At 39.2% G+C, this 15,447-nt stretch overlaps 1 protein-coding gene across 1 annotated transcript in view; it reads right to left on the reverse strand.

The window, feature by feature from the left end:
• Positions 1-15,447, reverse strand: part of LOC131474194 (protocadherin-15-like) — a 260,291-nt gene that overhangs the window by 178,094 nt on the left and 66,750 nt on the right. The window contains exon 3 of the mRNA XM_058651947.1: positions 2,899-3,017. Coding sequence (XP_058507930.1) covers positions 2,899-2,989 — 91 coding nt within the window. The 5' untranslated portion in view covers positions 2,990-3,017. The remainder of the gene's footprint in view (positions 1-2,898; positions 3,018-15,447) is intronic.

Genomic DNA, 15,447 nt, shown 5'->3' on the forward strand with positions numbered 1-15,447 from the left:
AAGCCATCATAACAGCCAATATCACATTAGACAAAAGACCACAACAGTCGCTTTACTTGACAAGAACTGAATTATTCGGAGGAAAAAAGCAGGTTTTTTTAAAATAGCTGTGAATCACAATCTGAATCAGAATCATTATAAGTGAAAGTGCTGATAAAAAAAAAATACAATAAATAAAGTGTTTGTATATAAATGGACTGAATTTGTGTCTTGTTAAATTAACTTATTTAATGTAATGTTATGCCCAAAAATCCAGATTCCAAACATAAAAAAATCAATAATTTTAGTCTAATAATAGTTTTGTGGTGAAACATTTTCAAATACCAATGAAATGCAAATCTTCACAGATAACGGCAATAACTTTACTTAAAAACTTCATGTATTGCGACACATTTTATACATTTCTTGAACAATTTAATTTTAAAAACAGGATAGAATTTATTTAAAATGAATTGTATCCAAAGCTGAAACAGAAAAACTGTTTAACTGTCTGAAACCTAAAATATCGTTTTAATCCTTTAACACCTAAGCATCAAAATCCGTCTGGACTTTTTTGCTTAAAGAGCCAGAAAATATGTGCTTTTGCCCATTTTTCCAGAATATCCTCCAATACCTGGCAGTTATTTACAATTTACTGCATGTAGTGTACTAACAATTTAAAATGAAGAAAAACACTGCAGTTGTACACAAACAACAGATTCTCGTTGTGTTAAATTTTAAATTTGAACTGTATAAAACGTATTTAAAATAACATTTGTTTTTGTCTCAATGTCTCAAAAACAGGGCCGAAAATGAGTTAAAATTACCGTAATAACCACTTGTTGGGTTTGACGTGCAACCTCTCAGCTTTCAGAAACTGTTGGGATTCTTCCGATAGCACAAACCCGCGCGTAATTATATTTTTTGCATCTCAACTGTCATTTACACCAAAAATATGTGTAATATAAGGACACATTCTCCTGGGATTCATTGAGAACATGAAGAAAAATGTCAACAAAACAAGATATTTTTAGGTTGTTTATAAAGTATAATTACTTTTCAGCTGTTAAAGCATTGAAGTGGAATGTTGGGTGAGGGTTGAGCAAATGTAACGTATCCTATTGTTTGCAGAAAATAAGCAGTGTTTATTTCCAGGAGAGCAGGCTGCAGATTTACCTCCGAGTCAGTGAATCCACAATTAATCAGGATAATTTGTCCTCGCACCGACGAAGCTTTGATAAACAGTCGCTTAAAAATGACTAATACCTTCATGTTGTTGTTTTTTTTCGTTTAGATTTGGGGAAAGAAAGAAAGAAAGAAAGAAAGAAATGACTCGCAAACACATAATTCGGTCAGGCTTTTTCTCAAAGTCCACAGCTGTTATGATTTGGGTCAACGGTTTCTCCTCACTCGGCGCGACACGACTCGTATATTAATGCGTTCAGAGCCTGGGAGTGAAACTCCGTCCAGGGAGGAAACCACGAGTCACTCGTTCACCTTCAGACGCTCAGTCAAGTCATGGCTTCGTCGGATGACAGATGAACGGAGCAGGGGTTGACGACGTAAAGCGAAACATGCAATAATTAGTATTCGATCTTAAAATTGAGTTATGTGCAACGAAGCACGTCGCTCTAAGCGCGTCCTCCACGTCAGCAACGTCTTTACAGACCATGTTACACAGAAAATTCACTTTTAAGTGGCATCTGCCTCAGAAGCCGGCGAGCCGAGACTCTGAACGCTTGATTCCTTCTCTAATGTGGGAACTTAAGACGCCCCAAAAAACTACAAAGAGAATCCTCCCAGCACAATCAGTGGAGTGTGTAGGAAGAGAACTGGATTCATGCCGCCCGTTTGAAAAAGAAAACATTATGTAAATGTGAAAGTTATTTGCAGTGGAGCTCTCGTGAGGAGCTCTCATGAGAGCGTCGTCTCCGCGGTCCACCACCTACGCTTCGGTGGAATTACAATTTTCTCAAGAAAGTCAAACAACTTGGAACTCATCGCTTCTATGAGTTGAATGAAGCAAACAGCGGATTGACATTAACGCTTTAGTTTATATTATTTGATTTGAGTGTGATACAGACATGGCAGCACATATGTAAACAGGAGATATTCTGATATAAACCACTTTGAATAGTGCACTTAAATGAATAGTTCAGATTGTGCAGTTTTAGAAGCCACGTGGCTGCAAAGCCAAACACAATGCTAATACAAGGCCTTTTTGAATTACGTGAATGAATGAAATTGAAGTTTGTGTCACTTTGCAAACAGTTCCCTCTCCAGAACCAAAGTCCATAGAGAAAATCGCCATTTTTAGCTGATGGAGACACAGCAGTTGTTAGTCTACTGCTACCTCCGTTGCTAAGTTTGTGCTATGTAGGCTCAAGCGAAGGATTTCAAACACTGATGACATAATAGACCAAAATTGAACTCACTGAATTTAACACTGATTGACGCAGCAGTGGATCAACAGCTCCTGTGTGCTGTGTTCTAAAATCGATGATTTTCTCTATGGACTTTGGTGTAGGGAGTAAGCAGTTTCCATAAGCTCCAAGAGATTAAGCAGCAAACATGTTCTTAAAACATCATAAACTCAAGCTGGGGTGGATTTTATAAAATGAGCTTCTTGTAAAGTGGCTAAAATCAGCATGAGCATCCAGGTTAGATTTGAATGGATGGAAACACAGACGTACAGTATACATTTAAAACACAGTGTGAATGAATCAAAACATGAACACTTTTCATTGTCCACCATGTTGGTCTTGTGATATTGGGAAATAAAGGTGGCGTGGTCCACATTACTCATCCCCCCCCCGCCCCCCCCGGCAGTGCAGCTTCAGTGAGGTGACAAAGGCGAGGCCTGAGGGTGTTTTCTGCTCAGTGCTGTGCTCAGTGCTGTGTGTGCTGCAGTGCTCATACCTTCTGTGTCCTGGCCCCAGCTGTGGGTCAGCAGAGACAGGACCGCCATTCCCGTCCCCAGCCACCTGACGAGCCACCACCCCCGCCGCATCTTCTGTCGAGCCTTACTGCCTGCCCACCTGCACAGAAGAAACAACGAGAGAGGATTGTCGTTATGTTTCTGTACTTCTTTTTTTTCTCACTCACCGTCGCAGCGAGTTGTTCAACAGCTGTGACCCACTCGTGCGCGTCCACAGTACCTGTGCAGCCACACCATCACTCGTGCAATCCAATTTTACAAATAGTAAACAACATAATCTTCAGGATTATTTTTAAATCAATCAGAATTCAGGCAGCCAGTCCTGGATTACTCTATAATCAATGTCCAAATCCTCACAGTTCTTTGCTGATTCATCATAAAATAAAATGCAGATTTTTAATGGAATTAGGTGCAGTAAATCAAAGAATCATGGTTACCCAAGTGTAAACATCCATTTATATTATATTATATTATATGAGGTTAGTAGTGCAAAAATAGTGCATCATGGTTGTACATGATCACCAAATAATTGTGCGTGTTAAAATTGAACAGTATAAAACATATCTAAAATGACATTTGCTCATTTGTTGCACTTCCTGCAACAGCGCGAGTGAATTTACCGTAATAACCACACATTGGTTTTGACGTACAACTTCTCAGCTTTTGGAAGTTTTCGGACCGTAATTACGGTAATGCAAAGTGCCAAAGTCTCTGCATTAAAGGGTTAAGGCCACGTACACCTTCCATCCCACAGACACACACACACACACACACACACACACACACACACACACACACTGGTCGCTCTCAGACGTCAGTAGAAACTAAAAGGGTGACGGTGCATTTTCTAACCCGGCTCCTTGACTCTGGAACGACCTGCGTGAGGAGATCAAGGCTCAAAGTTTCCGTTTCTGTTTTTTTGAAGTCTCTCACGCTCTTGAAAAGTCAGGACGGCTTTTCAGTGACTTCACGGGAATGTTTTAACTCCCTCGTTCGTTCTTTCTGTGCCTTTATTTCACTTTGACTGACAGGTTCTTTCTGTGCTTTGGTGCCATTTCAACTTACTTACTTGCTCTTAATGCACTTTTATGTTTCGCTCTTCATAGCTTGTTGTTTTCCCCGCTGCTGTATATTTTTTGGTTTTTAATTACTACGTTTCATAAGCTACTATTGTCAATTAGTATTAGTCATAGTGTTACCATCAACATTTCCAGCATTTTGTGAAACGTTATGGACCAAAGAAAACAGATTGCAGCCATAGATATTGCCACTTATCTCTTGGAGGACTCATCCTGCTAAACAAAAGCAGCACACTTCAATTTTTAGGGAAATGTGAGAAAATTCAAACATGGTTTAACATGTTTCCGTCAGAAAAAGGAATCAGTTTTACAATACTGTAATTTAAGCCTCCATTGTTGTTGAAACAGGAAACTAACTCAAAAAAGGAAATCCAAGTTTTAATATTTGATGCACACAATGAGGAGCAGCTTTCGTCTGAAACGTAATGGGGTGAACAAAACATTCTGATGTTAAAATCTGAAATAAATCACAAGCAGGCAGCATATAAAAAAAGACAGAGAGAGAGAGAAAGTGGAACAAAGCCACAGCGCAGACATTGTAATAGCTCCATGCATTATTATTATGATGTTGACAGTAAGGAATTACAGTGAATAAATACACCTTTTAAGGCTGCGGTGGAAGCGACAAGCAAAGCAGTGCATTCACACTCTCACTGTGTGTGTGTGGGGGCAGTGAACGGACGGCGCCGTTATCTTGTTCATAGACATTCCACCTGCACTGCAATTTGCACCTCGTGTAAATTCTACCCAGCACATTTCTGTTTTACTGCATTTTCTGAAGATTGCACCAACTCAAAACATTCACACCTGATGTAAAAACACCCTATTTTGTCACTTTTCAGACTTGTTTTATGTTTGTTCATAACTGCTCTATGTCCACACTTACGGCAAATCAAGTTGTGTGTTGTGTGTTAAATATTTATTTATTTAATTAATTAAATTCAGCCTTCCTTGCTGCACATTAACCCAAAAATAAAATCCACTGCACTCACAGGAATCAATGCTTTCTTCTTTTTGGTTTACCATCAGTTCATCAGTAACTGATAAAGTTAATCCTACTATATACTATTTTGATAATCAATTGATCGGTTTGATTATTGTTTTAAATAAAATATTTCAAAATATTAACCATTACTTCCATAATATTACAATCTTGTTATTGTACTGTAATGGAAAGTGTAAGTAACACTTTTACTTAGTGAGTTTTACTTCAATGCTAACTGGAAACACTGCACTAGCCATTTTTCCTTTCACCCCAACCTGTCTTGGCAGATGCTGCACATCTTCGAGTCTGGTTCTGTCAGAGTTTGTTCTCTCCACTGATGCCTCTAGTGTTTCTTCATGGTGTTAACTCTTGATGATGTTGTCTATGTACAGTGCCTTGAGATAATATGTATGTTGTGAGGCCACATCCACTACAGAACTTCTAGTGCCAGGGTTGGACATCCCTGGCACTAGAGGGACATCCAGCATAAAAAAAAATCTCTGCCAAATTAAATATGTAAATCACTGAGCAGTAATCTGCTGTTCTGCCCGCGAGAGAGAGAGAGAAGCCATAAGAAAAATGTACAATTTAGCACATCTTCACCCCTGTATCACCAGATTCTTGCCAATTCACAGAGCTAACACAAATCTCCAGCCTAAAAGTCTGAGCCGGAGAAAAGGAGGGATGTGATGAATCAAGGTTTTTCTTCTGTCTGTCTTTTTATCTTTGAGCTACTTGATGTCACACCTCCCTCACGAGGCTGACTCTCAAAGCAGGCGATAAGCTGTGAAATCAGCTTTCACAGCGTATGCTAAGTGGACGAGGAGGACACTCGCAGGTATCAACGCCATCACAGCATGAAAAAAACAACAGAAAACTGACAATCTCTAAATTGCCAGAGTTTATTCATATAAGGGGATGATGTCTCGGCTTTTTTCCCCCCACTTGGTTTCTCTTGTTCCCGGCTTTTTCCCAAATCTTCTCCTCACTCTAATATCCACGTAACAAAGCGGCAGACATCTATAGCATGAACCCGGAGTGGACAACAGGAGAGAGCCGTGTTTCTCTGCTCTTACAGTGCAACAAGAGTGTTAAATGTTGGTTTCCCATTCCCTCGCTGTCTTCTTATCTCTCGGGGGCGCAGCGGTGTTCCCCTTTGAAGAAGAAGAAGATTTGATTTGCCCGTGTTCCAACAGCTATCTCTGTTAAAAGAGGCCGAGCGAGATTGCTTTGATCCCTTTCACGCGAGGGGGAAACTCAGACCTGCGACGGCAGCCACCCCGAAGAGATGAGTCGCTTTTCTCCACAGCCTCCACCAGATACCCCCTCTCTCTCTCTCTCTCCCTCTCTGCCTCTCTGCCTGGTTGACATGGGAACGCGGCGTCTGATTTTCATAGGCTATAACAAAAATGTTCCCTTCAAACTTAATGATCGGGGGGGTAAGAAGTGGAGAGTTTGTCGACTGGCTGTGTGAAAAGAGAGAGAAACAAAGAAATGGCTCCAATACTCTTTCACCAGTCCATTCATGAATCACATCATGAAGACCGTTTCATATTTTCAGCAACGGTAAAACGTTGTGCTGCAACTTTCAGAGTTCACGTCCACTAAAGAACAACATCACGAGATGTCAGGAAACATGGAACAGTGTATGTAGAATAGTTTTGATGTTGTGGGCTGTTTAATTACCTGGAATAGGATTTACGAGCATAACCTATCGATAGAATTCCAATTTCAGAGCGTTCACAGCAGACGATTGTTGACCTGTACTTGGTTACACTGGTTTGACCAGGTAAAATAAATGTGGTTAAATGTCTTCTTTGTCTTTTTGAAAGTTCTTAATCCACACTAAATCCTCAATGAAGTGAGTGGGATCTTATGACAGTTGGCAAACAAAAAAGCAAAAAAGGTGCAATGTCACCACACATATTGCTCTAGAAAGAATTCTGAGTTATACATTGCAGACAGACACACAAAGGAGCCGACAATTCATGTGACATTTGGAACAGCCCATGTCGCGGTGCTAAGAGGCATTTTGACAACATCCACGCGGCTAATGGCACTTGACCACTATGTAGTTCCAGCACGACTCGGCGCAGCACAGCTAGCTCCACTCTACTCGGAATCGTTCAGTACTTCCTGCGTCCTCCCTCTGACACAGTCACTGAACTGAAATACCACTGAACGCCGATTGCCGATCCCGATCGCCGGCTTTCAGCAGTGCTGTCGCTAAGTACACCAGACTCCTCTGTTAAATGTTGACATTTTAGACATTTGCTTTACTAAATGTTGGAGTAGTTTATTAATTATAGGACGCGTATACTGAGGTGTGTGAATGTGTAAAGTGCAAGTGTTTCTTTATGAAGTAATCTGAGTACATTAAGTACATTAAATCTGTATGAAAAAGCCATAAACTGCAGCTAAAGATTGTCAGATTTTGCATTTTTCCCCCCACTTTCGAATCATATAATCTTTAACATCAGTCTGACGACGACCTCACCTCGCCAACGTGTCTTTACTGTCTCTCTTTCTCTGTATATACTGTACGTCTGGCAGGAGAAGAAAGGAGCGATTGAACCTACGACGGACGAGACAGAGCACAGTGTGTATGCTCGGCCAAAGAGGAGCGAATGAGGCAATCGCGGTTATGGATTACACAGTGACTGTAGATGCACTTCTTTATCCCCTAAGTGCACAGGCTTTGCTCTGTGTGGAATGAAGGAAAAAAAAAAGGAAGCTTGTCTCTCTTTCTTCCACTGTCAGTGTTTCTTCGATCGTCTCTTCTCCGGCATCTGTGGTGTGTGTGTTTATTTTTTTTTTGTCCACCTCTTCCTCTGTGTCGACAGACTGTCAAAACATTTCAACAACAAATGTCACAACTTTTAAAAACTTTGTTTTTTTAAAGCACAAACACGGTGTTATTATTGCACTGCCGCGTCTGACGACTGGAAACCTTTTGATAAACAGCTTAGTTAAATAATTGGAGGTGACGTGAAAGAGGGGAAAATTCTTAATTAACTTATTCAAATAAATTCATTGCAAGTTATTTTGAATAAAGTCCTCAAAGCTCACTGCCTTTATGCAGCAAGTCTCACAGAGTTCTACAAATTTAACACTTAATTTTAAAGTAAAGTATAAACATAGTAAAAGTTTAATTCAAGGTAGTATTTTCTAAATACCGTTTCATTTCTGGTGAAATTTCCATCTTAAAAATGTTTGAAAATGAAAACCAGGGATGCAACTAGCGAATATTTTCATAATTGATTAATTTCCTTTGCTTGTTTATGTGTCATTTTAACACAAACCATATAAAAAAGAATTATTCCTTTTTCCACTGCACGCTATTTACATATTCTGTGTTTGTGTAACTACTTTTACATATCTTTTCTCATTTTATTCTATATAAATGCACCAAAACACCAAATCAAAGTCCTCGTACGTGTACAGTAAATGTACTTGGCAATAAACACAACAATTCTGCTTCTAAAAATGTCAGCGAAAGCACAACAGTGTTTATAAAACCTGGAAATGCTGTGGTTTTTTTTTAAATGTCTAGTTTTTCTCCACAAACCAAACCAAAAAATGACTCCTTTGAAAACATTGACATTTAACAAAGCCAAGAAAACCACAGAGCTTGTTATAATGATTAAAAAATAAATAAATAAAAGACTCAAACCAATTCTTCAGTATCAAAATAGAGGACAATGAATTGAGTAATCAAAGTAACTGTTGCAGCCTTGTAAAATAGAAAGTCAATTACACTTGTTTTTTTTACTTTGAAACTTTTGAAACTAAAACTGGGTTAAAGTTAACTTTGTTCATCCCTGAATTTTACTAATATTTAACTCTTTGCATTAAAGCACAGTAATAACATGCTCAAAAGTATATATTTTTTTAATGTTACATTTCAATTTAGGTAATAACAGTGTAATAGAGTGGTAATAAAGCAACAATATAGTAAATGCTCATTATTTCCTACGTAATATCCAGGTCCATAAACACATTATGACTCTACCTCACCTCCCTCTTGTCCTTTGTCCCCCACCTCTCCTCTGTCCCCTTACGTTCCCTTTCACCCCAACCTGTCTAGGCATTTCTCTCCACTGACGCCCAGTAGTGTTTGCTCATGGTGTGGACTGTCGGGTTTCTCTTCTCTCTATAATGCTGTCTATGTACAGAGCCTTGAGATGATGTATGTTGTGATTTGGCAGCTTACAAATAAAAGTGAATTGAATTGACTGTGCTGTAATGTAAGGTGTGACTTGAATTTAAAACATTACGGTACAAACAAAAACATGACAGCGTAGACAACTCTCGTCAAACTTTACTGCAGGTAATGGCCGGTGTAGACTCATCATCATCATCATGGAGTAAAAGCAGCAGATTACATTTTTATTTTTTTTAAACGGCTCCTCCTCCTCTCCGTTCGCAGTATCCAGCCTCGTCTCCCAATTGATCAAGTGACCAAATGAGAAACAAAGCCGTATAAATTATGCAAAAAAAAACCTGGGAGATGCAAACGGCAGCGCACACACGCGGGCTCATAAATTAGGAATCAGCTGATGTAAATGCCAGAGTGCTCAAATAAACTCTGACATGAGGAGTATTTGTTTAATCAGCATGTTTACAACCTTATTAGCAACCAATTAGAATTACAACAGCGGCAGACTGTCCTGTCTTATTCAAATTTCAAACACCTGCAGGCGACGTGTGATGGCGATTTACAGATAAGCAGAGAACAAGGTAACAAGGTAACAAAAAGAGAAATTACAGTGGAGTGACTGTGTGTGTGTATGTGTGTGTATAAGCAGCAATAATCAGTTAAAGAAAGTGTGTAATAAAGGCCGAGAACAACAGCTCAGAGTGAAGAGGACGAGGCAGGTGGGGAGAATGGCTGCTTCATGCATTATTTCACGAGATTAAAAGGCATGTGATTGGCTGCCTCAGTGCTCTCTCTGTTCAACAACAAATCTTTATATCTTTATATACACAAAACTGTTCAAATTAACTCTTAAGCCTCCTACAAACTGTGAGATGTTGGCAATATTATAAGTGTATTGCTTGCCACACAGTGCGACATGGATCGAATAAACTTTAACATCAGGTTTGGTGTATCCAGACGACGGAATCGCAAGCCACGGTGTTGATCAAGACCATCCACGATCAAGTCAATTTTACTGATATATAAGCCCAACATCACAAAAACAACAATTTGTCTCAAAAGGGCTTTACAGTGTGTACAGCAGTACGACGTAAGACCACCATTTTGGAGGCACGACCAAAGACATCGCCATGTTTAGTCGTCTTCCATCTGAGACGGCCAAATAACCGCACAGTGTGAAGTCAGTACTTTAATTCTCTGATGCCACCTTCGTCTTCCTCTTCTTGTGTTTGGCGTTTGCTCTTTGATAGATTTCCTTAGTCACTCTCTCCATTCTGTCTGAGTTTCTATGATTATATACGTTTGTGAAGTTAAAGTATTTGATTTAAAAGGTTTGTACACAAAGCAAGTGCTCGACGTCTTCTACTCCATCTTTGTTGTTTCTGTAACACTGTTACAGTGCCATATAGAGGCCTGGCATATGTACTACAGCATTCAGAGTCATTTGTGGGGGGTTCCCGTAGATGAAGACAGTTCTTGAAACAATGCAGTGTTTACAGAAAACCTTTTAACACCACAGAGAATAAGATTGTGTAGATAAAGTTCTGTTGCAGTGTATATGTCAGGCCTGTATGTGGCGCTGTGACGTGTCTCAAAACTCAAGAAGATGACAATGACAACAAAGATGGCAACAGTAAATGTAAGAGCGAGACAGAGGTGGGGCTATGACATCATCAGTTTCCCAAAGTTTTACAAGTTTTAAACACAAAAATGCAAGGAAAGCATTTTGTTTTCCAAAAACAGCACTTTAGGGGGCGACCAAGGCCAGTTCCATATGGATTAACAATCCAAAAATGTTGCTGATTCTCCAAAACTCCAAACTTGCTTCCTAACTAACACTTTGTCTGAAAACAAATCTTATCAAAATGCGTGTCAACCACTCTGCCCTCCCCAGGAGACGTCACCCACTGTCCACCCATGACAGCTCGCATATTTGACCCATTACTGAACATTGTCGAGGCTCCACAGCTGCACACATTCAAACTCTCGACTGTCCTGCTTGGCTGAGTTGGCACAGGCCAAGTGCTGATGTTCTGAATAATGCCAGGCGTCCTGGGGAAGCAGAATTCCCGTCTCTGGAAGAGAGTGTTATAATCTCCATAAAATATTATTCTGCTCCTCATGCTGTGGCTTTGTTAGAAACATATTATGGGCTTTTTAATGTAATCGATGGTGATATTAACTGCAAAACCTACACAGTCTCATTTAAAGAGGCAACATAATGCTTTATGTACCTAATGGTTTCCTGTTTAGTCACCGCTGTAAAGAAGCGTTAGTAACAATATATGCTGGTAAAGGTGTCTTGCTTTTGACATCTCGAGAGGAGTAGCTGGGAATCGAACCGTCAACACTGTGACTAATGGTCAACCTACTCTATGACCTGTTAAAGTTCAAACGGAACATGAGAATGGGGAAGAAAGGTGATTTAAAGGTCCAGTGTGTAATACTCAGGAGGGTTTATTAGCAAAAATTTAATTTACTACCCACAGCTATGTTTGAGTAAGTGTATAATTGCTTTTAAATAAAAACCGTTTGGTTTTGGTAGCCATATAATAAGTCTTTAACATGTGCCTTGCTTTACAGAGGCTGCCATCTACATTTACAGAAGGCCCACGTACTTCCCCTGATGGATTTGGGGCGAGTGGTGGAAGCTGCACTTCTCAGTCTCACCTTCAGATGCCACAAAATCTTACATAATAGACCATTGAGTGACTCTGAATGTGGATGTTGGTGCCAGACTGTGCTGGTCCGGGTGATTCATAAACTGTTGTCCTAATGGGATTTTCACACGGAATCATGTCTAGTGTTTACAGAGAATGGAAAGGCAACAATAACTCAAACAACAACTCATTTCAACCAAGGTATGAGGAAGACCATCAGAACCTTGAAGCAGATTAACAGCAGAACACACGCCTGACTCATTCATGTCATGTGTACCTAATAAAGTGGCAGTCATTACAGTCATTACAGTAAATGTCTCAGTGGTTTATGTTCACCTTTGTTATGCGTCACCTGGGACTGAAAGTTGATCTTCGCAGCCTGAAAGTCAAGCAACTGTCACGGTAACAAAACACCGACTGCTCACTGACCGACGTGTAACTTAAAACCTGCCAGTGTAAACAAGCCTGACGACACACACACACAAGTTCTTGTGAAGCATTCTAAGTGAGGACACACAAAGACACACAAAGACATAATGGATTACCTGGCCACAAACCCAAACGCTAACCTTTAACACAAACCTAATTCTACCACAAACCCTAAAACCGTGTCTTAAGCCCTTTAACGTGGCGAGGATGAAAAGTGTGTTTTTCATCAAAATGTGTCCTCACAGGGGACATTTTAAGTGTTTCAGAGAATTCCAAAAGGAATTTGGACTTGAAAATAAAGACTTCTTTAGATACCTGCAAATTATTACGAGATTATTGCAATAAATTAATAAAACCAACATTGTCCCCAAGTTTTAATCAAAGGATGGACAGGAAATGTATTCAAAAGAAAAGATGACTTTCTGTCTGAGGTCAAACGGAGCAAACTTTCACAGAAAATGGGAGAAATGGACTTCCTATATCAAAAGAAATTAGGACACTACTAACTAAACAGGACAATTAAAGTCACTGGACAAGACTTCTACCAGAGGAAGTTAAATAAATTTAAATAAAAAGTATTAAAACAGCCTGCACGTACACAAACATTCTTCTTTGGAAACTAAGTTGACTTCCATTCACTCAGACAAACAAAGTGTTATCCCCCCACAACCAGTTAATGCCTAACCCTTACTTTAACCTTACCCCTAAAATGAACTAATTCCTCAAAAGGACAAGGTTTTTGGTCTCCATGAGGACTACTGGTCCTGACAGGGTACTGACAAGGACTGTGAGATCATATCAGTGCTAGACTGCAGGTTAGCTAACATGCTAGCTATCAGTGCTAGCCTGTTGTTAACAGTGTGCTAGCATGCACATGGAGAGGGATAGCATTCAAATACTGTAGTACACAGAAAGAGTTTGGTTTTAAGGAGCTGTTACTGATGCAGTTACAGTATATTATGAGTGACATGCGTGTTTAATTACAGGATCCAGAGCGCTGTCACGTTAATGTAATGACACAAGATGAAGGTAATAAAATAAAGATAATATATTACAAATGTTTGACTGAGTGATCAAACTAATCAAATTAAATTAACACTGTAGCACAGAACTAAAAGCTCCTATATCTTCTTCGTTAAGTTCTATCACCAAAGCGATGCTACTTCAGATGAAGGAAAGAAAAACAAATCCTTTCTATTCACAAAGACCAAACAAAGGCAGAAGAACAACATTTAAAATCACATAAACTTACACACTGCAGCTTTTAGGCTTGAACTCAGGACTTAATCATCAAATACCTAAAAACAACATTAACATTCAACTCATGTATGGAACAAATCAACGTTACAAACGTGAAAAACCTTCATTTTTAACTCACAGGAGCAGTGCCTTTGTTTTGGTGGATGGTTTTGGAGGGAAAACGAGGGGTCAAAGGCCTCTTATATAACTTTAGGGGGTGTGGTCAGGAGTAGTAGTAGCTTCCTGGTGATGCAGGTAAAAGGGGTGGAGTCTTGTGATCCACATTCACTCACTCCCACATTCTCCCTATAATTACAGGCTGAGTACACAGTGTGAACGCAACAAATGGATAATGAAAGTTGCTCGGTCCATAAATGTCACAAAATGGTTAAAATCAAGTGTAAAATAAAATCAAGACAATCCTCAAATGTATCAGAGAACTGGAATTTATAATAAAATAAATAGATGATATAAAAACCTCAAACCAATTACTCAGTTCTCAAAGTACTTTCCTTTAGTCAATAAATGAACCCATTAAATGTCGCAGTCCTGGTTCATTAGAAGTTCAGACTGGACGTGATATCAATAAACTGTGACATCAATAATGTTCACACTAAATAGATTCAACATTTGACAAAAACATAACCCACACCGCTGAAAGTAGCCCACATATGCTGCCATTTAGGGAAATGCTTTTTTAATTCGCTCTTAAAGTCACAATGAGATGAAAAATGGCTTTTGCGCCCCATTAGTTTTTTCCATTTTCCATGCCACGATACAGCCTATTTAACAGTAAATGCTAAAGAACTACGCTTTTATGCATTTCCCCAATCTAAGCCTCCATTTCCGTCCATGCGTGTGTGAGACTGCACACGTCAAACGTTTCACCTTATTGCACTTAACCGCCATCAGTAACGTCTGTCAAAACTTGCGTCATTTTAAACTTTTCTTTTCCCAGACTTTGCCCTGTGTCACTCGTTCCCTGTCCCGATCTCCCCATTACAGGCTGACAAATTACAGAAGGAAGACAATGCCGTTTTCTCACAATTTTAGCCTCATCTCATTGTTTAATGGAGGCAGAATGAACTGGAGCCAGGCCGTATATCAACGTGACAATTTATTCATCACGCAGGCAGGGCTGTCATTTCCCAAACACTGTGTGATGAACTGTCACATTCATAGTATAACTACAATCACAGTAGAAGTCAACGGCTTTTTTCTGATAAACATTGCAACTGCAATTTGCTTTGCATCACATTTTTTCCAAGTCACATATTCACTGAGAATTTTAAAGGTCCACTGCATAAAATTGGGATGAAATTATTTAGCATGAAGATTTAGCATACCCAGCATGAATTCTGACTATAATATCAGAATTCTGACTTTAATCTCATAAATCAGATTTTTTCCTCAGAATTTTGACTTTAATCTCAGAATTTTGATTTTTGTTCCCTCATAATTCTGATTTTAATCTCAGAATTTAACTTTTATCTCAGAATTCTGACTTTAATCACAGAATTTTAACTTTAATCTCAGAATTCTGACTTTAATCACAGAATTTTAACTTTAATCTCAGAATTCTGATTTTAATTTCAGAATTCTGACTTTAATCTCAGAATTCAGATTTTTTTCCTCAGAATTCTTACTTTAATCTCAGAATTAAGACCTTTCCTCAGAATTCTGACTTTAATCACAGAATTTCAACTTTAATCTCATAATTCTTGACTCTTGTGCCGGACGTCGCGCTCATGATTCTTCCAGTGACGACACTCTCTGACCAATCAGTGGTCGGCAGTCTGTTGACGTCACATTTTACTATCGCTCAGAGCAGGTTCTAAAAAAAGCACCAGGTACCATCACTAATGGAAAAGCGCCAATCAAAACAACAGCTTTTCAAATTGCACTTTCAGCTTGTAGACAATGGAAAGTTCGTTCCTGAATGAAAGCATTTTCACCATCATCTTGCAAGACGGCAAAAT

This window comes from Solea solea, chromosome 15 (genome assembly GCF_958295425.1).
Source record: "Solea solea chromosome 15, fSolSol10.1, whole genome shotgun sequence".
Taxonomy (NCBI): Eukaryota; Metazoa; Chordata; class Actinopteri; order Pleuronectiformes; family Soleidae; genus Solea; species Solea solea.